At 48.4% G+C, this 24783-nt stretch overlaps 11 protein-coding genes across 11 annotated transcripts; 4 read left to right on the top strand and 7 right to left on the bottom strand.

The window, feature by feature from the left end:
- Positions 1-1662: 1662 nt before the first annotated feature.
- Positions 1663-2154, bottom strand: BDV38DRAFT_287777 (uncharacterized protein; the record flags this gene model as incomplete). The annotated part of the gene is made up of 1 exon (XM_032060938.1): positions 1663-2154. One exon carries the CDS (start codon positions 2152-2154, stop codon positions 1663-1665), a length of 492 nt encoding a protein of 163 aa, XP_031908440.1.
- Positions 2155-4349: 2195 nt separating this feature from the next.
- Positions 4350-6141, top strand: BDV38DRAFT_261249 (uncharacterized protein). The gene is made up of 2 exons (XM_032056008.1): positions 4350-4847; positions 4909-6141. The coding sequence occupies exons 1-2, from the start codon at positions 4429-4431 to the stop codon at positions 5924-5926; spliced, it is 1437 nt and encodes a 478-aa protein (XP_031908439.1). The 5' UTR covers positions 4350-4428; the 3' UTR covers positions 5927-6141.
- Positions 6142-6144: 3 nt separating this feature from the next.
- On the bottom strand, positions 6145-9585 carry BDV38DRAFT_275136 (phosphatase family protein; the record flags this gene model as incomplete). The annotated part of the gene is made up of 3 exons (XM_032057966.1): positions 6145-6169; positions 6485-8405; positions 8445-9585. The coding sequence occupies 3 exons, from the start codon at positions 9583-9585 to the stop codon at positions 6145-6147; spliced, it is 3087 nt and encodes a 1028-aa protein (XP_031908438.1).
- A 623-nt stretch (positions 9586-10208) lies between these two features.
- BDV38DRAFT_261244 (Dcp1 family protein) lies at positions 10209-11449 on the top strand. Its single transcript, XM_032056007.1, has one exon. The coding sequence runs from the start codon at positions 10333-10335 to the stop codon at positions 11272-11274; it is 942 nt and encodes a 313-aa protein (XP_031908437.1). The 5' UTR covers positions 10209-10332; the 3' UTR covers positions 11275-11449.
- Positions 11450-11537: 88 nt separating this feature from the next.
- BDV38DRAFT_287773 (bifunctional triacylglycerol lipase/ester hydrolase) lies at positions 11538-12767 on the bottom strand (the record flags this gene model as incomplete). The annotated part of the gene is made up of 4 exons (XM_032060937.1): positions 11538-11593; positions 11665-11897; positions 11964-12148; positions 12219-12767. 4 exons carry the CDS (start codon positions 12765-12767, stop codon positions 11538-11540), a joined length of 1023 nt encoding a protein of 340 aa, XP_031908436.1.
- Positions 12768-13523: 756 nt separating this feature from the next.
- BDV38DRAFT_211220 (SMEK family protein) lies at positions 13524-17294 on the bottom strand. Its single transcript, XM_032052616.1, has 9 exons — positions 17038-17294; positions 16815-16911; positions 16659-16740; positions 16544-16593; positions 16138-16464; positions 15284-16084; positions 15052-15219; positions 14552-14988; positions 13524-14486 (listed from the first exon to the last, which is right to left on the bottom strand). Exons 1-9 carry the CDS (start codon positions 17149-17151, stop codon positions 13884-13886), a joined length of 2679 nt encoding a protein of 892 aa, XP_031908435.1. The 5' UTR covers positions 17152-17294; the 3' UTR covers positions 13524-13883.
- Positions 17295-17675, top strand: BDV38DRAFT_211219 (uncharacterized protein). Its single transcript, XM_032052615.1, has one exon. It carries the CDS (start codon positions 17438-17440, stop codon positions 17630-17632), a length of 195 nt encoding a protein of 64 aa, XP_031908434.1. The 5' UTR covers positions 17295-17437; the 3' UTR covers positions 17633-17675.
- BDV38DRAFT_211229 (uncharacterized protein) lies at positions 17634-18095 on the bottom strand. The gene has a single exon (XM_032052617.1). It carries the CDS (start codon positions 17957-17959, stop codon positions 17720-17722), a length of 240 nt encoding a protein of 79 aa, XP_031908433.1. The 5' UTR covers positions 17960-18095; the 3' UTR covers positions 17634-17719.
- Positions 18096-19883: 1788 nt separating this feature from the next.
- Positions 19884-21311, top strand: BDV38DRAFT_275132 (DUF914 domain membrane protein; the record flags this gene model as incomplete). The annotated part of the gene is made up of 3 exons (XM_032057965.1): positions 19884-20113; positions 20180-20370; positions 20440-21311. 3 exons carry the CDS (start codon positions 19884-19886, stop codon positions 21309-21311), a joined length of 1293 nt encoding a protein of 430 aa, XP_031908432.1.
- Positions 21312-21571: 260 nt separating this feature from the next.
- BDV38DRAFT_211115 (uncharacterized protein) lies at positions 21572-22361 on the bottom strand. The gene has a single exon (XM_032052613.1). The coding sequence runs from the start codon at positions 22252-22254 to the stop codon at positions 21832-21834; it is 423 nt and encodes a 140-aa protein (XP_031908431.1). The 5' UTR covers positions 22255-22361; the 3' UTR covers positions 21572-21831.
- On the bottom strand, positions 22362-24340 carry BDV38DRAFT_211155 (uncharacterized protein). The gene is made up of 5 exons (XM_032052614.1): positions 24142-24340; positions 24013-24069; positions 23705-23809; positions 23426-23647; positions 22362-23253 (listed from the first exon to the last, which is right to left on the bottom strand). Exons 1-5 carry the CDS (start codon positions 24224-24226, stop codon positions 22469-22471), a joined length of 1254 nt encoding a protein of 417 aa, XP_031908430.1. The 5' UTR covers positions 24227-24340; the 3' UTR covers positions 22362-22468.
- Between the last annotated feature and the right edge of the window lie 443 nt (positions 24341-24783).

Below are 24783 nucleotides of genomic sequence, written 5' to 3'. Positions count from 1 at the left end.
TGACAAGAGAAGGGTGGGTTGCCTATTCAAACCAATTCCTACCGCCGAATATATTTGCTCTTTTGTCATCCAACCAGGTAGCCTCAATCTTGCAGCAAAAAGTAGGGTTTATCGGACAGCCAGGAAGATTTGTACATGGTGGCTCTGACTGGGCCACATAGGAGCACATAGCCCCGGTTGTAGAAGGTGGTAGACAGCGGTTATCATAGGATAATTGGTATTGCCTTCGAATGTGCCTAGGAAACATATGGATCGCCGGGTTCTGTCCGCTGGCCAGGGGATTCACAAAGGTGGTCTTACTGCTACCGTAGGGTCCCCTGACGATGCTAAGTTTCCCATGTTTGAAGGTGGTGCTGATAGAGTTAAGATTGGCCATCAAAAATCGGTGGCTTAGGATTCTTGTATCCCGCCTGGTCAGGCATAGAGCGTAGATAACTAATTGAACGTTCACGCCTGGGGTGCATGTCGCTGCATTCAGAGGTTCAAGCTCGAAGCTAGCACTTGACAACTGAAGTCATGGTAGGAAGTAGCCAAATCGACATAGAACCTGATTACGTATTTTTGTTTTTTTTTTTCTGTTCAGAGGTACATGCGTGTCAAGTATGTACTGAAGATTTTCTAGCGTCTCTTCCGCCAAATCCTCCATTTTAGCAGTTTCTGGCGATCCACTAACAGATAGTCCTTATGCCGGAACGTATGCACCAACTCATAAACTCCTGGAATCGGCCAGCGACTCCATACCCAATCTCCCAGCTTTGATATCCAAGACCGCTGCCTGACGACCTCCTCCGGTCGGATCTGGACTTTCTGATACAGACTCAGGAAGTACGACGTATAATACTTCTGTCATAAGCCATCCATTGTATCATGGTCATAGATCGACCAAAATTCCTCCTCTGTATAATCCATTTTTGACCCCCAAGCATGTTAAAGACACTCTCAAGCTTACGATTAAAGCCGATGAAGCTCTTCTTACCCGTCGGTCCCGGCCCGCCACACCCCCACGCTGAGCATCATATCGCGATGATTCAAGTCAGGTTGGTCTCGCTGTTGTGCCACCAGCCCCGAGACATGTGTCGTTGTAGTACGGACAGGACAAAGCCATAATGGATATTTCCCAAACGAGCCATCCAGAAAATCAATCAGCTCCTTTGCACCAGCATACGGTACCGCAACATCCTGAATAGTGTTCTCCTTGAAAAGCCCGTTCTTGTGGACAGCATGATACATGGCCCTTGTGTGGGAGGTACCGTCCAGCATCCATCTCTTAAACTTCGTCTTGGGGAATAGGAAATATTCCTAAGCGTAATTTCCCACCCAGAAGTCTCCCCTATCATAGCGGAACAGGTAATCGGGTAATGGGACCAGCTCCTTATATGCTGTCCCCTTCTCAAGGCTTGTTGGCGAGGAAACCATATCCTCGGCATGCATGTAGAACCACAGATCGGTGGGACAAGTAAAGGTTTGAACCTGATCTCCCTCTGTCAGGCTGGTAATCGACCCAGCATAGACAAACCCCTTGGTCTTGGTGAACATAATCCCATCCAGTTACTGGTATGTGGGGTTGGGTGTGAGCTCTTCAATCTTTCTGACGGCCTCATCAACACCCGAGATGGGGAGATAGGTTAATGCCATAACTGGGTTTGCTGGAAGCTCAATGAGTTACAGCTCCAGTAGAGTCGCGATTCCAAGGGTTCCAAAGGAACACGCAGCACCGATGAACAATTCGGAGTTATCTGTTGGCAATGCATGCAGGACCTCGCCGTTCCCAATCACAATCTCAATCCAAGAAATTGTTCGATCAAAGAAACCATACTCGTACGAACTACTTTCTCCTGGTCTCCCTGCGAGTCCGCCACCCACTGTTATCCCGGGATACTCCATCACTACCGGTGGAATGAATCCATGGGGGAGGATTGCGTTGACAAGCATGTCTATAGGAGTATTACGCTCGACTAGTGCTACCTTGCGTGTCCGGTCTATCCCGAGGACACGATTGGGGCCACTTGGATCAATGGTATTGGATGTGGACTTTTTTGAAGGGCGTGTCAAATTGTTCGTAAAGCCGTGATATATATAAAACGGTTTCTTGTCATCATGGAACTTCTTCACTCGCGCAGAAACCTGCTGGACTATGGCATTATGTGAGTCCATTCTAAGCTAATACCAATATCAGAAAGGCTTATCAACAGGCTGCAATGAGAGAACGACTGAAGATACCGCTAGCTGATGTTGTTATGTGATGGCGAGCGGACAATGGCAGATGTATTGAAGGACTCCTAGACAGGCCTAATATTTTGGACCGTATTAATACAGATATATGCATGCTAGCTGTGCTTGATTCACAAAATGAATGATATAACCTTTGACGGCTAGATTCACAAATGTTACAAATTCTTTATATCTTCTCTCAGTGGCTGAGCTGGGAAAGAATGGTGTGATTAAGGAGCCTTCAAGGAGATGGTATATACGTCAGCGCATCATACACGCTCAGCAATAAACAAGGAAAGCAGAGCCGTACCTAAAGATGAATCCAGTAAGCGGGGACGAATTTGCTAAACGTAAACTACTTTCTCAGTTTGCGATGGAATTGAGACCATTCACTTAAAGTGGATCAGACCGGCCTAGACAACTCTAAACTAAGGTAGAGTTGAATGTATCATAGAACTGTCCCAGTACTCCATATACAGAATTCGCAGTTGACCTGAGGGCTGCCGCTTAATATATTTCCTCTTCTGTGTTCCATAAGATAGGTTTGCTAACGCCATATTTGTTGCTTAGAGGTAACAAGAAAGGGCAACTTCAATATTCTTGTGCATTTTACGGCTTCATCTTCTGTGTTTTCTTTTGTTTTTCAGTCTAAACATATCATTTTTTTTGCGCTTCGGAAAGGACTAATATAACTCTCTGTCACGATTGTATGCTTCCCTCGGTATGAGTCCGTCGTCATAGAGACAGGATCACACGATGCATTTCATCAGAATTAGCTGCTCTGTAGCTGGTCTCACCCTAGCACACGCTTTGTCCAAGCGATGAATCGAATATACCATCCTTAAGGCTCATGATCACTTACCACCGCCATCCACAGGGAATGCATTTACGTTGCTTCCCAATGGGTCACGGATACTAGCGCAACTCGGGGTGTGGGAAATCGCGGCCGCATCAGATACTATCTAAAGTCATTCGACTTTCCTTGGGAATGGAAAGCTGTTGGATAGAATATATGTAGGAAGACTCCTTTCCATAAGGCATGGTTGTGATTTAGCGGTTATCCCGCGATGGAACTTTTTGCGATTTCTCTGTAATAATCCAAAAGATAAACATCGCGTGCTTTTCGGTAAATGCGTTATGACTTTGGATCAGAAATCTTCGCAGGCTAAACTGGAATGCACCGACGGCTCTATATTTACCGGAGACCTGGTCGTTGGCGCCGGTGGCATCCACAGTGTCTCGCGTGGCGAAACCCTGAGGTGGAATGGGACTCTGCAAGCACCACAAGACCCGAGAAGGCACCCTTAAGTGAATAGAAGCATCATATCTGTTCCACCCTAATATTAGCTGAGCAAAGTTTCAGCCTTGACGTCAGAATACTCCGGTATATATGGCATCTCGCATCCTATTCCGGGGTTGTTCCCAGGCCACGCGCATCGCACGTATGGAAATGGATTCGTTTCCATCATCAACATTGGAAAAGAGAACATCTTCTGGCTACTATCGGTCCATTCCGGGAGGATGTACCGTTACCCTGATATGCCGCGCCATTCGTGAGACCGGGCATCAATCGACCAGCATGTCTCCCCGTTTTTAGATGCGCATATATCTTCAGATATTCGATTTGGAGAATTGTACTGTAATGCAATCACATGTTGCCACGGCGTCCTTGAGGATATGCTCTGTGAGCAATGGGTTACGGGTAAGCTGCCTGTGTGCATTGAGCATGTAGATGAGTAAATTGGAGGTTTTCAGAGAAAATCCGGGTCTGTATGTATAAGTCCTGTACATACTAGTAGTACATCATTCAGCTGAGGGCATCTCTTGGCACATGGCGTCATAGTCGGTATGATACAGATTCTCTCCGCAATTGAATTCGGGTTTAGGATTAGTTGATTGGGGCTTTAATCACGAACTACTCCACTTGACCCCGTCTTGGCTTTGCCGCAAAAGGGTAAGAGGAGGATCTGCAAGCAATGAGATGAGGTACCGTACCGTATGTATGTACTATGTATGGACGTGACCTACACATGATTTAATCATGGCTGAACCTGAAGAATCATTCATGACCTGAGGCAACACTGCAGGCTGCCCTCTTTAATCTCGAATTAATTTGCTGCAACTTTCTTCTCCTGATCGGGATCTCGACCACAGCATATCGGAATATGGTCAACCAATTGTCTAGCCTACCCTCCTCCTCCTGGTTCCTTTTCAGTCATGCGACCATCAGCTTCTCCCTTCCAGAACAATCAGACTAGTAATCCCCGCGCCCATTCCCCCGGTTCCATGAATCTTCGTCATCGAGGCCCGGCCCGCTCTGCCACCTTCGCAGAGGGCTGTTCATCAAATCTAAAACATGAACGACGGAACTCGACCTTCTCAGATTCGGTCTCCGAAGCACGGAATTCCATCCGATCCTCCACGGACGATCTATTCTTCCCGCGCGCAGCCAAGGGTTCCTACGACGCCGCGGATGCGCCCAATGAGGAGTCGCACTGGCATTCTGCACCCCTGGGCCTCGCCCTCCTGCCTGCCATCGCGGGGGTCTTTTTCCAGAATGGAAGCGCCGTCGTGACAGATGTTACTCTGCTGGTGTTAGCAGCCATCTTTTTGAACTGGTCTGTCAGGCTGCCATGGTAAGACAGACCCATGCTATCCCACCCCACCAAATATCACCCCTGTTAACCGGTATGTTAGGGATTGGTATCGCTCCGCCCAAGCGATCCGGCAAGACAAATTCTACGATGCGATCGAAATCCCTGTAGACATAGAGATCGACCACAGCCAGGACGCAAAGGAAGACTCGACGCCAACTAAAAAACGCACGACTGATACAGCTAGCACCGCTAGTAGGGAATTACAAACCCACGAAATCCTCGCTCTGGCTTCGTGCTTCATCTTCCCGCTCATCGGAACATGGCTGTTACACGCAATCCGATCCAAACTGTCCCGACCCTCAGAGGGCTTAGTCTCGAACTACAACCTAACCATATTCCTCCTAGCATCAGAGATCAGACCCTTCGCCCACCTACTACGAATGGTCCAAGCGCGCACGCTCCATCTCCAGCGCGTCGTCGCATCATCTACCGAAGCCCCTAAAGACAGAATAGATGCTAGCAAGATCATGGACCTCTCCAAAAGACTAGAAGAGCTCGAAGCCCACGTAGCAGAAACAGCCGCGGCGCGCCTCGCCTCCAGCCAGGAACAACAGTCCCAGCCCCAAGCGCAAGACTCCCTCGTCTCACAAACCACAGCAGAAGTCCGGAAATCTGTCCAACCGGATATCGATGCCCTGAACCGCGCTGTGAGACGCTACGAGAAACGTACCGCGATGACTTCCTTCCAGACGGACTCTAGACTTGATGCGCTAGAGGGTCAGGTCCAGGATGCCATTTCTCTAGCTGCTGCTGCGCAGCGTTCTAGTGTACGGAAACCAAGAAATTCTGTGTTCGTGCTCCTCGAGTGGCTTTATACCCTTGCTATTCTTCCTGCTCAGGTTTTCATGTCCTTGGCTGTCCTGCCATTTCACGTCGCGAGACGGTGTCTGCGGTTTATTCAAGATATGTTCTTTTCGAAACTACATCCACTACCAAAACCCGCGAAAGGCAAGATGCCGCAGGACCGTAAAGCACGATCTCCGAAACGCTCAAGGCGAGTACCCCAGCAAGACCCAGCAGAGGCGAAAGGACTGAAGTCCATTCGCGAATATATGTGACCGGTTATAGGTCGCGATATGATAATAGTATACTTTTTCCCGAGAGTGCTGGGAGTAATTGTAGACCGACTGGTATCCGAAAATGGTCTCTACGTCTTTATCAATGGCTACAGCGTGAGTATTTCTGTCCAGATTGATTCCGATATGGTTGGATGGGGAAGGACGGTATACTATAATCAAGCATTGCTTTGTATTGCTCTTGGTGGCTTTCTTTGAATTTAGGTAGTATTTAGAAGTGTATAGCTATATAGCATACAGCGTCGCCAAGTATACAATGCCTACGGACAATAAGTACTATACTCGCCAACTTACGAAAGGAAAAGCTTATACAATCAAACATCGAAACACATGTTTTGTACCCACATTGTCACGATGTCTCCAGTGGTTACCGTCGAATAACCTAAAACCAATGAACGAAGAGTATATATACAACACTATACATACAGAACCCAGCTCGAATCTATAGGTAATATGAAACATCCGAGATTATCAAGGGGAAAGGGAAGCGCAAATCTGGGCGCATATATACGGCACAGGCATTGTGTAAGAGCTCAAGACCAACCACCGGAGGGACCTTTATTGTCAACCCCGATGGTCTTCAAGAATGGTTCAATTATACTTCGTTTCCGGTCCTCCTGTGCTCGCCGTTGGTTATCCTTTGCTGGGACGGGGACGTTTGTGGAGATAAGGACACTAGAGAATAAACCCGCGAGGGCGGTTTCGACAGCTTGTCGGCGGATGGCGACGGGATTAGCTGTAGGTTCTGGCGTGTTTGAGGTGAAGGTGAGGGTTCGCCGTCGAAGATTGCCTGCGGCAGCAACTGCGGCAGCCGCAGCTGTTGCGGTTGGTGTGGTGGGTTGTTTGTTGGGGTTGGCTTGTTCATCGGACGGCTTTTCGGAGGACTGTCGCGGGGGCATAGATGTTACTGGGGCGACTTCGTTGGCGATGCGAGCAAGCATGAAGGTGACGAAAGTGAAGGAGACGCTGTGCGCGGGGGAATATGCTAGGCTCTCTAGGACCCAGGCTTGGGATTCTTCCCAGGATAAAGGCGGTGCTTTAGTCTTTTCGCGAGCGAGAATTTGTTGGTCTAGATCGGACCAAACTCGCGCAGTGACTATTCCATCCTTCAAAGATCTGAGGAATACCAGTAAGGTCTCGCTTAAGATCTCCAGACGGTGAAGCGAAGACACTTCGGGTGGAATGACATGGTTGAAGGGTTTATTGGTATCCAAGGCTTCCCGGGCAAATGCCAGAAGGGAAGAGCGCTCCTCTTTATCCGTCATAGTCCAAGACTCTGGTTCGAAAGGCCATCCAAACCCATGTGGCTCTCTAACCCACGGTGGCGAGTCCTCGGACTCGCCTCTGATCATGCTCCATTCGGCAATAGCACGTTCGGACAACTCTGATATTGATTCCATCAAGCGGAAAAGCTCCCGTGGAGCTGACAGAGGAATTCCTACTTCGTCCTTCTGGCGACTCATTATTTCTGTAGCTGGTAATGTTCGTGCGCCCGCTTCAGGCATGACAGTAAGTTCTTCCAAGCTGCGCCCAAAGCAGGTGGGCAACCACTCCCCATATACAGGGATGAAATGATCTCGGCCGTTGGTCACCCGAAGGACCAAAACTTCCTCTAGCTTCAACTTTCCGTCATTGAGCAAACGTGCAAGCTGTATATCTTTAACACATGCAGTAACTTCAATATTGGTGAGTTCTCCGGGCAGTAATGTGCACTCCTGCAAAGGTAAAGTAGACACTTGATCTTCCGGATTGTCACGGTGCGGTGGCTCGATCTGATATTCAAGCCAAGACGGGTGATAATGACAACCTTCTCCTTGTTCAGGCTTTTCGAATGAGAAAGTTGCAGGCACGCCGCTAGTGTTCGCAACTGTCAAGGATCGAGTGACGGATACGTCAAAAGGTACGTTACCAAAATCAAGCGCATTTGGATCCTTCGACTTGTCTTTACTGGGCTCATGGCCGTGGCTGTCCACCACAACCGTCAAGCCCGGTCGAGACTCATTTTCAGCCTTGTCCAGCTCTCGGACCACTTCCTGGTGAATCTTGGCCTTTAATTGAGGGTCAACCGACTCATACGTTATAGTGAAGCCGGCTGCTAAGGGCTTGTGGTCAGATGAGAGGATTCCTTGGTGCGAGATATAATAGTCAAGCCTAAGTGATTGGTCCGGATCACTCTGCGAATTGAACGAAGCACCGTCACTCGCGTCATCTTTATCCGGGTCGTATTCGTCTGCACTGTCTGCACCATCAACATCAGGATCATAGTCGAACAGAACGTTGTCATCTGCTGCAGCTTTATCTAGTCCCCTAGCTTTCATTTCTTCGTCCCGTTTCCTGGCTTCAGCTGCTTCCTTGACTAATTGTTCATGTCTTAACATATCTCGCCGTGTTCGATACAAAATCCTATCGCACCAACTAGGGCCCCGTTGCTTTTCGCTGGAGTCAAACTTGGCGACGCTTCCTACATCATACTTGTATGTTGGCAGAAATGATATGCTGCCTTCCCTCCATCCTTCGTGGAACGCCTTCTGTTTGGTTTGTTGCAGGCGAAGCTGATCATGCGGAAGCAAAGACGATATGGTAGTTTGCAAAGAGGCTGGGTCTGTGTGCGGGTCCACGTCCTCATCGGAAACGGGCGGAGGAGCTCTACTTGTCTCGACCGCCCGTTTTGGTGATTCCTCTGAATCGTCTTCATCGGCCACATGGGTTGAGTTGTGCGTTTTATCGTACTCGTTCTCTGTATGTCGAGCAAGGACCTGTCGCACATCATCTCCAGGTATATCCTCTAGTCTATAATTAAGATCACCAAACCAGAAAGCAATGTCTTCTTTGCCAATACTCTCGGTCGGCTCATCCCTAAGCGCACTTTCAGTATCGATCGGGTCAAACTTTGCGCGTTGGAGAATCTGGGAGGCGTCCCAGTTCCGTCGTTCCAGGCTGTTTTTATCCGACCCAGCTGCCAAATGACAGTTGACGAAGACAAAACACGTAGCCTCACCCAGCATCAAGCGCGTTACTGCAGCGCCTTTGTTACCCATGTACCCGAACAGGCCGGTACCCACATTGGTACAGCTGACCGACGATACAGTCTCAGCAACAGAAGGAGAGGCGTAAATCAAAAGTAACAGCCCCACCAGCTGCGACTCTGCGACCAGTTGGTAGCCCGAGGGTAAGGCATTCTGCATCGCAGCTTTCCACCTATTTGCTGGCGCTGGATCAACGTAGGGCCTCAAGGCCTCCGCCGGGGAAGAAATATCCACGATCTCTTGTAACCCAAGAACATAGAGACCCACCTGGTCAGATTCGGATCCAGACTCATTCGGGGAACTATCACTCGTTTTACTAGGAGTTTCTTCTAGGCCGGAGACTCGTAACCCGGCGAGCTGTTCGCATATCCCCTCCCGCTGTACAAACCACTTTCCAATATCTCCCTCCGTACCTGGAATGGCAGCCACATTCCACGTCCCGACTTTGACACGGATAGACTGCTGAGTTGTATACTCAGATTTCCTCGCTTTAACGGCCTGTGGGAGCGATGAGGGGTCGGGGGAGGTATCCGGAGACGATCCGTCAGAGTGCGAGTCACCTGCGCCGGTACCGACCGGCGACTGCGACGCGCGCTGTTCGCTTTCTGACACCATGCTGAATAGAAACACTAGGATTGGTTATATGGGAGGATTTGCTCATCGCCTGCAGCAGAGAATTCCGAAGCCCCTCGGTAATTTAGCGTTCACCTTGCGGGTTGGCAGCTCTTCAACGCAGGCAATACGAAAAGGTTAATGGCCAATTAGAACGAGGCGTGACGATCAGACGGTCATCGCGATGGATGTAATCACAGTTCGAGCCAGTTAAGCGCCAAGTACCTGTCCGATTATCACGCGCTCGTTGGCGGGAAGTATAAGAGAGAGTCAAGAGGGGTGGGTTTAGCCCGCGGTAGGATAGGTATGAGCCGATACGAATGAATGACGACAACGATAAGAGTATAGCGCCGAGTTGGTCAAGTCAGATAACATCGAGGTATCCTCGAAGTGAAAGAATGGGTGGTAGAGGCAGAATTAGAGAAATATTGAGCCTAATGATTGAATTGGACTAGAAGGATTAGGAGGAAGCAGAAGTGGTTGTGGATCATCATGAGCTGTGCTTTCGCTCTGACGAATGTCCGTGGGGCTGCCGACCGCTTCCCAGAACGGAGCTTCTCCATATAATAAATCCATTTAATCACCTGAGCTTATTTACGCCTTTCGCTCATTCCTCCATAACAACACTTGTCGCTATTGTTCATTCCCTGATTAACTCACTCCCATTAGACTAATACCGCCATTGCCCCTCGTCATCTTTGCTAGAAGTAGCCCATACTTATTTCCTCTTTCTCTTCCCTCCACTTCATAATGACAACACGCAGACCCCGACGACAAAACAACAACAATCACCGACACAATCAGCCTCAACCCTCGGACTACGATTCAGACTACCAGAATTGTTTCTCAGATACCCAACAACAAGAAATTAGCATGCCACCTCCCCCAGTCCGCTCCAACGAAGAGCTAAACATCTCCGTCCTCCGCCGTCACAACCCCGCCATAACTTCGATTCTCTCCTTAGCGCCTTACGCCGTCATCTACATATTCAGCCCAACCACACGGCAGTGGGAAAAGAGCGGAGTGGAAGGCTCACTGTTTGTTTGTCAATTATCGCAAGGGTCTCTAGGCGAAGAACGATACAACGTCTTCGTGCTGAATCGGCGGGGTCTGCAGAATTTCGATGTTCCCCTGACGGAAGGGGATAATGTGGAAATTACAGAGGAATACGTGATCCTTAAAGTCGATGATGACTCCGGGTTGGGTGTGGATAATAATAATAACACCACGAATGGGAAAAGCGCCGATCTCCGCATATACGGTCTTTGGATTTACTCCGAACCCCCTCCCAACTCTACAGCCGAAACGCGCAGTATCAATGCTCAGGTGATTCGAGAATGCGCCATACATGCAGGTCAAAGTTTGAAGCTGGCTCGCGAGCGACTGGAAGCTACTCGCCAGAACGGCCTGCACGCTGCAGCTGTGGCTGCGGCTTCTACCGCGGACCCCGTGGACGAGGTGCAATCAAGTGTTGCCATGGGTCGCCAGGTTTCTTTAAGGGATCTATTTGGGCAACAAAGGGCCCAGGATGATGGGTGGAGTACAACAGCGCACCATGTTAGTCCCCAGGGATGGCACCAACCTGGGATGAGTGTTCCGATAGCGCAACCGCAGCCGCAGCCGCAGCCGCAACAAGACGTACTGGGTGATCTATTTAGGAGGGCTGGGCTAGCGTACCAGGGGGGTCCCTGATCGAGGAACCCCGCTATTATCCGAAAGATGTCTATTAGAGGCCTAATATCATGACCCTTGCGATACCCATGATATTTGGACAATGAGCGCAGTTTACCTCCAACGAGAAGACGGACAACCATGCATTATAATATGAATTAGAACAAGGTGATACAAAGAAGAATATCCGATCTAACTACTCCTATGAATCCAAACAACAAAGTCTATAAATACCCAGACATAGAATCACCACCAACAAACCACCCCTCCAAGCTCATTCAATCCTAAACTATATCCAACACCATACCGGCCACTTTCTTCGCCACAATATCACTATATTCTACAAACCATCCACATCAGCAAACTCCATCCCCACCACTTCCAAAAGGGAGACAGGGAAAAAGTACTCACTCAAAACAAAAGCATGCGGCAGCCCCTCCTCACAAACCACCATCTTCGGACCACCCTCCGTCCGTCCCCTCAATTCTATAACCTCATCTCTCGTCCGCTCCGCAACCCAGTGATCATTCCGACCAAAGTAAAAAAACAATCGCGTAACTGGATCCTTCACGTTAGACATACCCCAAACATCATCACTCCATTTATCCGACGTGATGATTTGCATCTCATCGGCAGCCATGTGTCTAGAACCCCAGTTAGAATACTCATCAAATCTGCTCGGGACGCCGCTAGAAAATAGTGTAGCATACAAAGCTTGCTGCACACCATAGCCACTCTCCAAAAAAGCAGCCGTAGTCTCGACCACATTATCCTCCGGCGATCCCATATAAGACCTAACCAGAGATCGTAGGAGACTACCCGGGAGAAGGGCCGTCAGGATGCGAACTAAGAAACCCACTACGACAGCCAACTGCGGGATAAAAGATAGCATGCGCTGCAAACCATCCGATTAGCCCATGTGTTTCCCACAGCCAATCAAAAGAAAATAGACAATGTATACTCACCGTCAATTTCTGGCCGGAGGGCGATTTCGCAATATCGACAACAGTAGGAAACAGCATAATGCCGCCGATGATATCGAAATCAACAGAAGGCGAGGTGCTACTCGTCGAGCGCTCGCGGTGTCTCCGGAGGATCTCCATGGCAATATAGCTACCCACCGAATGGCCGATGAGGATCACTTTAGGTCTTGGTGTTGGGACCCCGTTCGATGCATTGCTGGGGTTGGTGAGGAAACCATCCAGCTTGTTTTGGACGAAACAGATCTGTTCTTCCAAGTCATAGTACCTTGGTTCCGAGCCCGGTGTTTTGGTAAGCTCGAATCCTCCCAGGCTGTGTCCGTAGATTTGGAAGGCATGGTTTTTGCTTGTTTGTTGTGTGGATTGTGTGTTCAGCTTGTCTGAGAGAGTGGAGAGAAATGTGTGGTAGTACCCGATTAGTCCTGGATTGCCGGATATCATGTAGATGGTGATGGGGGACAGTGATGGGTCGGATGCGGACGATGTGTGGAAGAAACTGTCTGCGGAAATATGGGGTTGTCGGGTGGAAGACATGGTGCTCATGCACATGCGCCTTACGGCAGATGATTTTAATATATATTTATACCCTATACGTGTCGAATTGGCGTACCTGAGGTGGTACATGGGTGGGTTTCATATGTAGAAAGGGTATGGAATTCGATAAAATTGGGTCGGAGAAATCGGTGTTCCCGTTATGCCTCGGCACCGATTTACATCGATTTACATACAAATTATACTACTAACACTCTTATTACAAAGTTTAAAGACATTCAGATACGATATGTCGTTCTCAACAATAGTTCAAAGACGCGGTTCGTTGTGAAGGTAGCGAGTTACTGTGCCGACAAGTATGTGCACCAATATCTCCTCAGAAGAACGCAAATATCAACTCTCTCGACAACCCGCTCCATCAAACATTCCCAATCATAATAAGGAACAGAAAGAAACGAGATCCTCCAGACCAAAACCTCTGAAATGCAGACATACGCACACGGTGATTCATCGCAATTCATCGCATCCAGCCAGACTCCATCCCTATCAACCAGAGCTCCTTAAACCCCATAGATAGACCGAAGAACAATACAGAAAGCTCCAGTTATGCCAAAGACCCAGGTGGAACAACACCGACCATCAGACGCAAGAGGCCGGCAGCATGCGCGCTACTTCCTCATTTCTGATTGCATATCCATTTTGTCTTTTTTTTCGCCACGCATTGACAGTGCAAATGACCCATGAGGTGCTTAAAGGAAGGACACTCAAGTAAAACAAGAAAAATTGGGGAAAGAAACAGACAAGACATGGTAGCTGTACACCAGGCCAAAATTTCGACGATGAGAAGGTAAGAATAAGACAGAAATCGCAGGCTTCAGAGCAACTAGAAACCTAATACATGATATCTAAGAATGCCAAAAGAAAAGCACGAAGAAGTATAGCTAATGATGAGGGAATCGTACAAAGATATGCTGTGAATCAGTAAAAGGGAAAATGAAGAAATGAAAAAGACGAAATCAATACTTCATCTGGTATCTAGGAGGTTTGCGGGAAATGCAGATAGAACTCCAAGTACTCGAAACGAGAATGATGCTTGCGGGGAAGCCGACTCAGGCGACCAAATCCATGAATGGCATGAGAATTATCTCGGGAGAATTGTTAACCACTTTCACCGTGGTTGTCGCCACGGTTTTCTTTCTCACTGCTTGGGGTATTTGCCCCAGAATCAGTGGAGTCCGTCTCTGGCGATGGCTTAGAGCTAAGATTGATGGCTATCCTTTTTGGTGCTGTACTGCCAGTCACGGTTCCCAGGATACTCTGCGTTGTTCCTTTTTCAGCAGCAGTTGATAGCGATCCAATTGACACGCTTCTCTTCTTTCGCAGCATACCAGCCCCTCCAGGACTGCCACTGGTCGAGCTCCTTCGTTTCGGCCCAGAGCTGAGCTTAACCAGCTCATCATCGTCCTCCTCCTCACGCCGGCGCTTCTCTGACAAACGCTCCGGAGGTGTCTGTACGGTGGATGAAACAGGAGTTGCCGGTGCGTCAGCGCTAGACTCGGTAGCCGCGTCAGGGGTTGGGGTGCCTTCTTGCCGGATCGACTGTTGCTGCTTCTGCTCTTCACTACCCTCCGGCTTCGTATCCATAGCATCATCATCCTCATCGTCATCTGGATAGTCGACTAGAGGCTTAACGACTGGTGAGGCGGAACCGTTCTGCATCTGAGGAGCCATTGTTGCACTGGCCACAGTTTCATGTTGCCACTAGCAAAAAAAAAAATTCAGTATGCTGATTGATATTCCTTAAAGATGGATATCAATTGTCTTACCTCTTCCTCATCATCAGACGTGTTGAAATACTCTTCCTCTGCCGCATCCATCTCCCTAACACCCTGCCAACGTTGTCCGTTGGGCGGGACTCGACGAGCTGGTGTACTTTCATCTTGAGAGTAGAGAGTGGACTCCACTTCTGTACCATAGCCCTGCATTTGCTCGTAGCGTAAAATCAAGTCCTGGAATGTGTTGACATAGGTAATATTCTTGAGCTTTTCACCGTACTTCTCAACGACGTGCAGAACTATGGGTTTGATATTTTCTCGTTTGATGAATTCGAAGAGTTCAAGGCAAGCTGAATTAAGGAGGTTATCGCGTGGCATTGTTTCATATACAATGTCAAGAATCAAACCAAACGTGTTGTTATGGGTCATCAAAGCTTGGTAAAACGTGTCTTGGAGGCTAATTAATGTACGGAAAAATTTCAACGCGACTATGCCGAAGGTAAACAGTTAGACACTAGTCTCTATATGCGACTTCGAATAGGCCAACTTACTCAGCTTGAGGTGCTTCTGGGGCACTGTAAGTAACTGAGCAACTCTGGGAGCCAGTGCTTCATTATGGATGACAGCACGACTTCTGTACAGATGCTGACGGACAAAGAAAGTAAGGATATCAACAAGGTGAGCATGCAAGGCCACCTCTTGAAACTTGAGGTCGCTAACTAAAGAAACGAGGAGAATTAGCCGCGTAGCAGACTAAGGCTAATGTAGACCAACAATACTTACGGCTGGCGCGGTTCTCGAGACGTTTTAACGGCATGAATAGCCTCTTAGCAGATTCATCAAAGTGGTTTTGAACAAAAGCATCAGAGAGGATATTGGGACGTGGCTTCGAGTATTGTTCGGGTCCAGCCCGACCCATCGTGTCCTGCAAAAGAATCTGGGGGTCCAGTAGAACCTTGACTGCATCTGCGAGTTGATTCTTAACACCGAGATCCGACTCCAAGTGAAGCAAATCAATCAACGTATCAGTCAGCGGCGTCTTCTTCTCATTCACGGCCTTAAGCATGTATCCCCGCATCATGAGAGGATCATGGTCGAGCAGTGCAACTAAAATATCGATTCCAGTCGTGCGCATAGCGGGGTTAGGGTGCTTTATAGCGAAGGCGATCACAGCGAAGAGGCCATGGCTGATGAAGTTTGCGAAGAGATTGGCGCGCGCCGGTGCTTGCAGGTTTTTGGCAATGGATGCGCATTGGTGGAGGAACTGCACTGCATCCTCCTTGCGCTTTGCATCGGTATTCCTCGGATCGAACACCGAAAACATTTCCTTCAGGAAAGGACCGTTTGATTGGATATGGTTTACGATTTCGACCTGGTTGAAAAAGATCAACGAATTGAGAACCGAGAAAGTCGGGTCGTCTAATATCCGGGCCAAGACCACATCCTTTAGATATTGCAAACGCCAGGTGTATCGGATTTTGCGACGGATGAGAGCATCTTTAATCGGGACCACCTCTTTGTAGCGTGACTGGTCTGCAAGGTATTGCCGATGGTTGGCTTTGTGTGTAGGAAACTCAGGGTCGTCTAAGATCTCATTAGCAATCACACTATGATACAACAAACCCCGTATCACGTACATTCCAGCGCCCCCACAACTCCCAGAATAATGGGATCTGTAACGACGGTCTCGATAATAGTATTGTCATTAAGGAGAATGAGGGATTTCATGATATTGCAGAGACGGTGTAGGTCCAGCAGGTTCTCGAGACCTTCTGCCCTCGTGACCAATGGTATGAGCTTTGTTATGTACTCTTCCCGGATAACAAACTTCGACAATGCATCTCGGCCGGCTTGTGTCATGCTGGCTGCTCTCATAACATGGTCAATTTCGGGGAGGTTTCCGAGCTCGGGAGCGGGTAACATTATCGACTGATAGGTTTCGAGATCGTCGGAAAATGCATCGTCTAGGGGAGAGCCCCATGTCAGTAACGAGAGTCAACCAATTTGCCAATGGCAGACGAAATAAGAACGCCGGGTGTCTACCTGCTGGTGCCAGGTTCGTAAGATGTTGCTGAACGCCATTGACAAAATTCCTTTCGCGATTGTTGTCAGCCAAGAGAAAAGGACACTGAGTCACAATGTCCGAGCGATGCCCTACCAAATCACGGCGCAACCATCAGGTTCCTGGAAGCTCAATGCCATGTCCGTCCCATTGGGCTCCGTCCATACTATCAAGGTCTCTAGTAGTGTCGCACGAGTGTTAGTATCTTCCCTATTTAAGTTTGCGATGCGGAGGGCGATGGGAGGATGGAACCTTGCTGTTTCTGGTACCCATCATCTTTAGAGATTTTTGTCTCCAAAAGTACTCGTTCGGGTTCATCTTCAGATTGGACAAATATTCGCGGTTCATCCTGCAGGAAGATAGAGTGGGGATGTCAGCGACCGGGATGAATGTTTGAGAAAGCGCGACCCGTAGCGTTTGCGCCCGACGACCGATGTCGCGCTGGACGGACGATCCCCCATGCGATGAAACTTACGTCCAGGAACTCCCCAGTACAAAAACCAGTACCTCTATCAAACCAGTCGTTATCTCTCAGTTCGTAGACCTTGACTCGTTTGCGATCGCTGGGCGGCTGCACCTCCAACGCCATGATCTGGCAACAGGGGGGAGGTGGCGTCTCGTCACTCCGGGACAACTCAGGAACGAGTGCACCGGCGCGCAGAGAGGCCCGAAGTTGCGGGAGAGATAAGAGTGAGCCGCTGCCTTGTCCGGATTGGACGAGGGGTTGCGGTCGGGATTAAATGGAAGAAGTATGAATGGGGGTGGAAAGAATTGTGATGGGGATGATGAAAAAGATGGACGGATCGGAAAGACGAGTAGGTCACAGGTGATAATGGGGATGGCACACACTTTGCTGCTTTTGCTGCGGATGATGAATGATGATCCTGAGTTTGGGTCGGGACCACCTGACGGCCTCGGTAGCGGTCGGCCACTATTTTTTTTTCCCTTTTTTTCTTTTTTTTTTTTTTTCTTTTCCCTTTTTTAAAGGCTTTTGGGGTTGGCGGCGCGCAACAATGGAAAACCAAAACCAGCACACGCGACCGAAAAGGGACGAACACCAAAAGAGCTGAAACTGCTGTAAATGATTTAAGGTACCCAACCCTTGCCTGATCAGGTGTGGGGTTCAGTATCGAGATTCTTGAAAATCTCCGGAAGATCTACTTTCTACAAATAATCAACAATAAAAAAAAAAGTAACCAGTAAATGAGATAAGAAAGAGCCAAGTGTATCTGGGGGGCCTCCGATTTAAGGTGAAAGGAGGATAGTTTGAAGCACTGATCGAAGAGAGTGGTTTCGAGAAAGGAGAGAAGCTGGCAAACTACGGGGATCTGCAAGGCAATGAGTGGATGGAATGACGTGCACCCGCGGTTTTCACACAACCTGAGAATAGAAATCATCTCGGAAAAGGTTGTAAAAACAAACCATTAGAAATAAGGTAAGCAGAAACATGAGGCAAACTCCTCTAGGGGAAATGAAAGAGGGCGATCTCCATGATTCATGTATGGGAAAATGTTGATAGTGCAGTACATTTGGCCTATGATTCGCAACAGTAATGATTCCTCAATTAATTATAGTTATGCATTATATATGTTAGTCCCAACAGGATTGAATATCATTATATTGTGCATAATTAAGATGTACTTGTGTGTATGTATGTATGTATGTATATCCTGTCAGACAATGCTCAGGGGTGGATAAATAGAGGGCAAAAGGTCTAGGCCATGTTGATTAAGGGCTATTCCCGTTCTGCCTTATATAGAACTCTACTTGTCAGCTAAGAATAGCAGGGACTCCTCCTAGTTAGGTAGGTCTCTTTTCGGAAACTTCCCCAACCCAAATCCTTCCCCCCCGCTTTACCCATGGAACCTCAAATGGGACCTTCAAGGTTGAATGCAACTCAAGCTCCCAATCGGGGTTTTCAGCACGGAAGAACTGAATTGTCTGAACAAGGTATTTTGAAACATATTATCTCACGTTGCATATAGTAGTTGTATCCGTGGATGCTTATCATTGATCGTGTGGCTTACATCTATGCATGCACTAGGCATCAGTAGTACTACTAGTACTACTACCGTCTGTCATGGCCAATACTCATCACCCGATCACCATGTCAAGTATCTCTTTCCCTACCGAGAGGTGCCCTGCTAATGAATGTGACATTAAGTCTTCTCAGCACGACCCTCCTCCCAACTTAACAACCACTAAGGGATAGGGGGAAAAAAAAAGCGGTGATGGGGAGGGTTTTGTCATTTCCGCAGGAGCTATCAGAATGATAGTCAAGACGATAGCCAATAATACATACACCCTTCCATCAACTTCAAAATCTTTCCGACCATATCTTCAAGGTTCAGGCTATGGCTTTTTCCAGAAAAAAGCGGGACTGCAGTCAATGAGGTCATTGCCACCTTAATTTAAAGTCTATTATTATGTCCTGAGGCATCAATAGAAGGTCATGTGAGCATGACAGAATGAGATCATAGCACGTTGTTTTATCTTATGAACTAGGTTCCCTGATGCCCAGCGACAATGAACGGTGAAGCATATGTTTTGACTTCCTTGTGGGTAAGTGATCTACGATGATGCCTAGCGTACGTTGAGCAATGGTATACGGGATTGAGCGACTAATCCATGCAAGAACAGCCTTCGCACTTTCTCCCTTGCTGATGCTAGGTAGCTCCTCGCCTATAAAGCTCTGCAGCATGCTCATCACCTGTGATCGCGACCAGGATTAGTAGTGATACACCGGTACCTCTGATAGTGAACTATCGGGGTCTGAGCGTTTTGCACCATCAGGATATAAGGTGTGTGCTCTGTTCTCCCGCCCCGTCATGCTCTCAGGCTTCCCATTCGCTGATTGGCCGCCAAGGATGGATAGTGGACGGACTGGCGTCGGACAGATCCGCTCCATCCACTCGTATTGAAATTAGCTAATTACACAGTGGGGTAGCTATGGCAATGATTGGCCAGGACCTCCACGAGGTCTCCCGAGCGGATATCGTCCAATCGATGGGGCCACTGGCGAAAATTCCCCAATCAGGATAGGCTCAGTTCTTCCGCCGCCTGGACCATTGCCCACGAGATTTTTTTCCTTCTCCCCTCCTTCTCCTCTCGTCTTTATTTACACAACTTCTTCTGAGTTGAAACATTCAGAGACCATAGGCGAGCGACTTCCGGGAGTTTTGCGCTCGTTTAGGTCTTCAAAAGCTCCCATTCACGCTTATTAACCCATACCCCACTATCTCGATCGTCGAGAACCACTCTAGATAACGTTTAATTTCGCCTTCTCAAAATTGCTCGGACAGTCAGTACGCTGATCTCATCATGTCGGACGTCAAAGATCAAATCACCGTTCAAGCGTCGGCCGCAACTCCGCATGATAACTCCTCGCTTGCCCAATTTCCGAAGGACGATACTTCGGCGGGTGTAGGTGCAAATGCTCATGAAGTGAACTCTGCCTCGGAGGAGGTTCCTGCGGACCAGATCGACAAGAAAAAGAAAGGATTCCTGGCGTATTTTACGACAAAGGAGTTCTATATAATTCTGATACTTGGGTAAGTTGCGAATTTTCCTAATTCGAGCCTTGGTCTTAACGGCCAGTGTCTTACATTTTACCACAGACAGGTCTTGGCAATCACAAACACAGCTACTAGTACTTTCAGTACACTCCTTTCAGACGAAGGCACCTCAATCCCGGCTTTCCAGACTTTCTTCAATTATGTGCTGCTGAACATCATGTTCACTCCGTACACCATGTACCGTTACGGCATCAAGGGCTGGGCCCAAATGGTGTGGAAAACCGGCTGGAAATGTAAGCAAAGCTCCATGTTGCTGTACACGGAACTAGCTGTATCTAACTATCAGAATCTTTGCGATTTAGATATTATTTTAGCGTTTTGCGACGTCGAAGGCAATTATTTCATTGTGCTGGCATACCGATACACAACTATGCTTAGTGCACAGTTAATCAATTTCTGGGCTATTGCAGTCGTCGTCATCATCTCGTTCCTGTTCTTACGCGTCCGCTATCACATCACGCAAGTCCTGGGTATCCTGGTCTGTATCGGCGGCATGGGCGTCCTGATCGCATCCGACCATATCACCGGCACCAACGGCGGCGATATCAGCAGCGGCAACCAACTCAAAGGTGACCTGTTCGCCCTCCTAGGCGCAACTTTCTACGGTCTCGCCAACACCGGTGAAGAGTACTTCGTCAGTACAGCACCCGTCTACGAAGTGTTGGGCCAGATGGCTTTCTGGGGCATGATCATCAACGGCGCCCAGGCCGGCATCTTCGACCGTGCCTCGTTCAGAACCGCCACCTGGAACAGCCAAGTCGGTGGTTATCTCGCCGGATACACCCTCTGCCTGACCTTTTTCTACTGCATGGCTCCGCTCCTCTTCCGCTTGTCGTCCGCTGCTTTCTTCAACATCTCCATGCTGACCATGAACTTCTGGGGCGTCATCATCGGCATCAAGGTCTTCCACTACACTATTCACTTCATGTATCCGATCGCCTTCGTGCTTATTATCGTCGGTCAGCTGATCTATTTCCTTGGCCGTCGGGTCCTGGGCGAAGCGCGCAAACCTTGGCTGGGTAAGAACCAGGAACGTGGTGTATCGGGTCTGTTCACTGCGAAGAGAATGATTGATACTGAGGCTGTCGCGCCTAATCATAATCCTAATTCTACGACTCATGATTCTGCCACGGCCAATAATGATCCTCTCACGTCACATACTAGTCCGGTTTAGGGAGGCGTTTGGGGTTTATTATCGTTTTTTTTCTCTTGTTTTGCGAATATTTTACTCTTCACATTCGACCTTTAATTCCGCTCTATATATCGCTTCATCACTCTATGATCTCCGTACAACGGTTATCGCGCTGATGTGTGGTGTGCTATTGTTTAAAAGTTATTGCTTTTTTATCTCATCTTTGTTTCTCTAACATAATGCTATCTCTATGTTCTCTCGAATATACACCAGAGATTTTGGTATAATTAAGCAAAATTCGCTTGTGTCTACTATAACTTGATGCCGGAACCTCAGATTAAATGTATGGGAGACGTGACTTCGTATCATGAGATATGCCAATTAGAAAACCAGACCTGCATATAAAGAGAAGGATCGAATGGATTGGAGAATAAATATATGAAAACAGAACACAAGACAAAACCAGTGGGAAACCAAAATCGATATGAAAATCCAAAATGACATACCAGAACCTAAGTGCAGATCAGACTCCGATAACTCTTTTTATGTTTCCCTGCTCCCCTTATGTTCCGATGCCCATGCTCCAAGTTAAGAAGAACCAAGGTGACAGAAGAAAAAAAAAGAGAAACTCAACCTTTTGGTGCCCATACCTATCGCAAATTAAAGAATCGCATGCTTTGGCAAAACTCACAACCAGACCCGAACGATGACATGTAACACCAGAAACCTTCCCGAATGAGCTGGAAACAAGAGCCCGAGACATACACTCACAAGCACGTAAATACAAACCCCAACCAAGAAAAAGAACAAGGCCGTAAATGCCAATGAAATATCCAAAAGTGAAAACATGGAACAAATGCAAGGAAACCGTCACAGAGACCAAGTTACCAGACATGGAGATAAAAGATGAATGAACTCGCAAATGCCAAAAGCACACCAAGGGGGAATACCGACTCCAGTAACCAACAGGCCAACCAAGTTCCATAGTCAGTAAACCAACCTGTACCAATTAACTGTCCACATATGACGGAGCGCTAAACAACGTATTCTTGCACCACTTCTCCCATATATGTACCATGCTGTTTCCCAAGATTTGAATCATAAATAGAACCCTCTCTTATAACGCCACGACATAGAAGCGAACGCATATTGAATGATGAAGCAAGCGTCAATCGGAGCCAAATCATTTGGTTCGTAAATCAACCCCAGACGGAAGCTTGGACGCCTAGTCCGTTCTTCGATCCCCAAACGCTGCCGCTATTACCCCATCCGAGCGCCACACCACCAGTAGACTCTTTCACACCAGGTGTTCCCGCAGAAGCGGAGGTGGAAGGGTTCGAGGCCGACGAGGCAGAACGATCATTGGTTGCGCCTGCGTCACTGGGTGTGAAGCCGAAACCAAGAGGAGACGGCAGGGGTGTCGTGGAGCGTTTGTTCAGTGCCGGGTTGGCAGCCTGAGCTTGACCCGCCGGCTGGACCGGGCGAGATCCGATAGGGCCGACGGAGCCAATGGGACCGCTGGTTGGCTTCGAATGCACCTGCCTCGCGGAAGGCGAGTCAGCTCTCCCGGGTGAAGAGGTCGAGGTCATCGGTTGCTCGGCGTTGTCATACTTGCCGAAGACAGGGTTAATGCCCGAGCTCGGCGAGGACGTACTGGTTGCGCGGGAAGGAGATTGAAGAGACGCGCCGGTTTGAGTAACGTTATCAGTGCTACCTTGGACTGGGGTCTGGGCCATGCCGAAAGGATCAACACCGCGCGGAGATGGGCCACGGACACCAGTGGCAGATGTCGGGGTTCCACCCTCCTGGCTCTCCGCTCGTGGGTTGTCATCCGCAAAACTGCCAGGCGGGAAGAAGGCGGGGCTTTCGTTGCCGTACAAAGCCCTATGCTGGCGAGCTAGGAGTTCTCGACGGCTTTCTTCGCTCATGGCGGCCGGACTGAGCGAACGATCGGACTTGTTTCCAGACATTTCGGCAAGCAGGCCTTTGAGAAAAGAGAGGAATATTAAAACTCATGTTCAAGAAAGGAACCACGTCCCAATGTATTATACAATGCAACCGATACATGTGGGCAAAGGAAGAAGTCATGGGGAATATTGGAGAAAGAAGCCAAAAAAAAAGGAAAAAAAGCTCCAAAGACAAATGCTACCACGTACTTCGGTTGTACTGTTGCTCCTGGTGATAGTTGCGGAGCTCCCTTTCACGCTGTGCCGCCATCCGACGCTTTGCTTGCATCATGTGCTCTACTTCATTTGGGCGTCCCTGAAAACGCTGGGAGGCATAGAACCCCTGAAGGTTGGGGTTCGGGTGCATCCTGGCTCCGTCGAAGTCGCTAATCGAGTGGTGACGCTGGGACATAGTATTGGACACACGGGGATCTGCAACCATGTTTAGATATCGATTGGTGACAATAAAGCAGTCTTAAGGTTTCATACCGTAGTCGGGAAATGGACGGCCCATCATCATGGGCATTGAGTCCCTCCGGGGAGCAGACCACAATTTTCCGCTCTTGACAAGGTTGTCGATAGCACGATCCACCTCTAGGGAAAGGGAGTCAGCAATTGTTCGACTCTGTTTCTTCGGCGACACAGAGTGCCGATAACAATCCACGGTAACCAGCATGACGTGATAGGCGACCACATCAGAATGCCCGACCAAAACCACCAATAGCCAGTATTTCGCACATTGTGCTTCTCAAGCTAACGTTGGAGCATATGACAAAATGGGGAAGACACGGTCATACCGTCAAACTGAGAGGAAAAGGCAGGAACTTCGTCGCGTTGAGAGACAGAGCTCGATCCTGAAAGTCGGAGCATTAGCTTCACTGTGTAGGGCAAGAGTATCATCGCCGAGGCTTATGATCAAATCATACCTGAACGCGACGGGGGAACAGGTTGCTCCCAAGATACCTGGCGCGCAGCGGGCGCCTGCCAACCTTGAGGTTCGTAGTAAGACATATTCACCGACAAAAAATCGCGACGACCAACGGAACGGAGGCGGCGAAGGTTGATGATCCGCTCGGAGCTGGTCAGGGGAGACTGTTGTAAAGTGAGGGTAAGCGTAAGCTCCCGGGCCAAATTAAGACAACATGTAGATAAATGACAGGATATCGCAGATTGAAGCGGAGGTTCCAAATAGATAAGCCTGTTGTGCGAGAGATAGAGAGAAGGCGTACGGCGACCAACGATGACATTAGTCGGGCTGATTTTAGGATGCGGAATGTTTCTTCAAGCACTCCGTATCAGAAACTTTTTTTATAATTTCTTGGCTTCTCTCGACCGACAGCGAATACAGGCGGAATCATTTGGAACACACCGACTGCAATCAAATCAGGGGGAAAGGTAGCGTCTGTTTTCAAGTAGAATAGCAAGGGGTCTTTTTCTTTTTCTTTTTCTTTTTTCTTTCTTTCTTTTTTTTTTTTTTCTTTAGAATTATCTCACTGTTGTACTTTTTAAAGTTGACTTACACGAAAGCAGCGGGCATCTGAGATACTATCATTGTACTAAGATGTATA

This window comes from Aspergillus pseudotamarii (assembly GCF_009193445.1).
Source record: "Aspergillus pseudotamarii strain CBS 117625 unplaced genomic scaffold BDV38scaffold_84, whole genome shotgun sequence".
NCBI lineage: Eukaryota > Fungi > Ascomycota > Eurotiomycetes > Eurotiales > Aspergillaceae > Aspergillus > Aspergillus pseudotamarii.
The sequence above is the reverse complement of the archived record's forward strand: the minus strand, read 5'-3'. Positions and strand labels throughout refer to the sequence as shown.

Coding starts and splice junctions, on each gene's coding strand:
- BDV38DRAFT_261249 (XM_032056008.1), top strand. CDS start 4,429: ATGCGACCATCAGCTTCTCCCTTCCAGAACAATCAGACTAGTAATCCC. Junction 4,848..4,908: donor TGGTCTGTCAGGCTGCCATG/GTAAGACAGACC, acceptor CCGGTATGTTAG/GGATTGGTATCGCTCCGCCC.
- BDV38DRAFT_211229 (XM_032052617.1), bottom strand. CDS start 17,959: ATGATTTCTATTCTCAGGTTGTGTGAAAACCGCGGGTGCACGTCATTC.
- BDV38DRAFT_261244 (XM_032056007.1), top strand. CDS start 10,333: ATGACAACACGCAGACCCCGACGACAAAACAACAACAATCACCGACAC.
- BDV38DRAFT_211220 (XM_032052616.1), bottom strand. CDS start 17,151: ATGGCGTTGGAGGTGCAGCCGCCCAGCGATCGCAAACGAGTCAAGGTC. Junction 16,912..17,037: donor GTACTGGGGAGTTCCTGGAC/GTAAGTTTCATC, acceptor ATCTTCCTGCAG/GATGAACCGCGAATATTTGT. Junction 14,487..14,551: donor CGTCTGATGATGAGGAAGAG/GTAAGACAATTG, acceptor TTTTTTTGCTAG/TGGCAACATGAAACTGTGGC.
- BDV38DRAFT_211219 (XM_032052615.1), top strand. CDS start 17,438: ATGATGATCCTGAGTTTGGGTCGGGACCACCTGACGGCCTCGGTAGCG.
- BDV38DRAFT_211155 (XM_032052614.1), bottom strand. CDS start 24,226: ATGTCTTACTACGAACCTCAAGGTTGGCAGGCGCCCGCTGCGCGCCAG. Junction 23,810..24,012: donor CTTTTCCTCTCAGTTTGACG/GTATGACCGTGT, acceptor CCCTTTCCCTAG/AGGTGGATCGTGCTATCGAC. Junction 23,254..23,425: donor GGAGCAACAGTACAACCGAA/GTACGTGGTAGC, acceptor CTTTTCTCAAAG/GCCTGCTTGCCGAAATGTCT.
- BDV38DRAFT_211115 (XM_032052613.1), bottom strand. CDS start 22,254: ATGGAACTTGGTTGGCCTGTTGGTTACTGGAGTCGGTATTCCCCCTTG.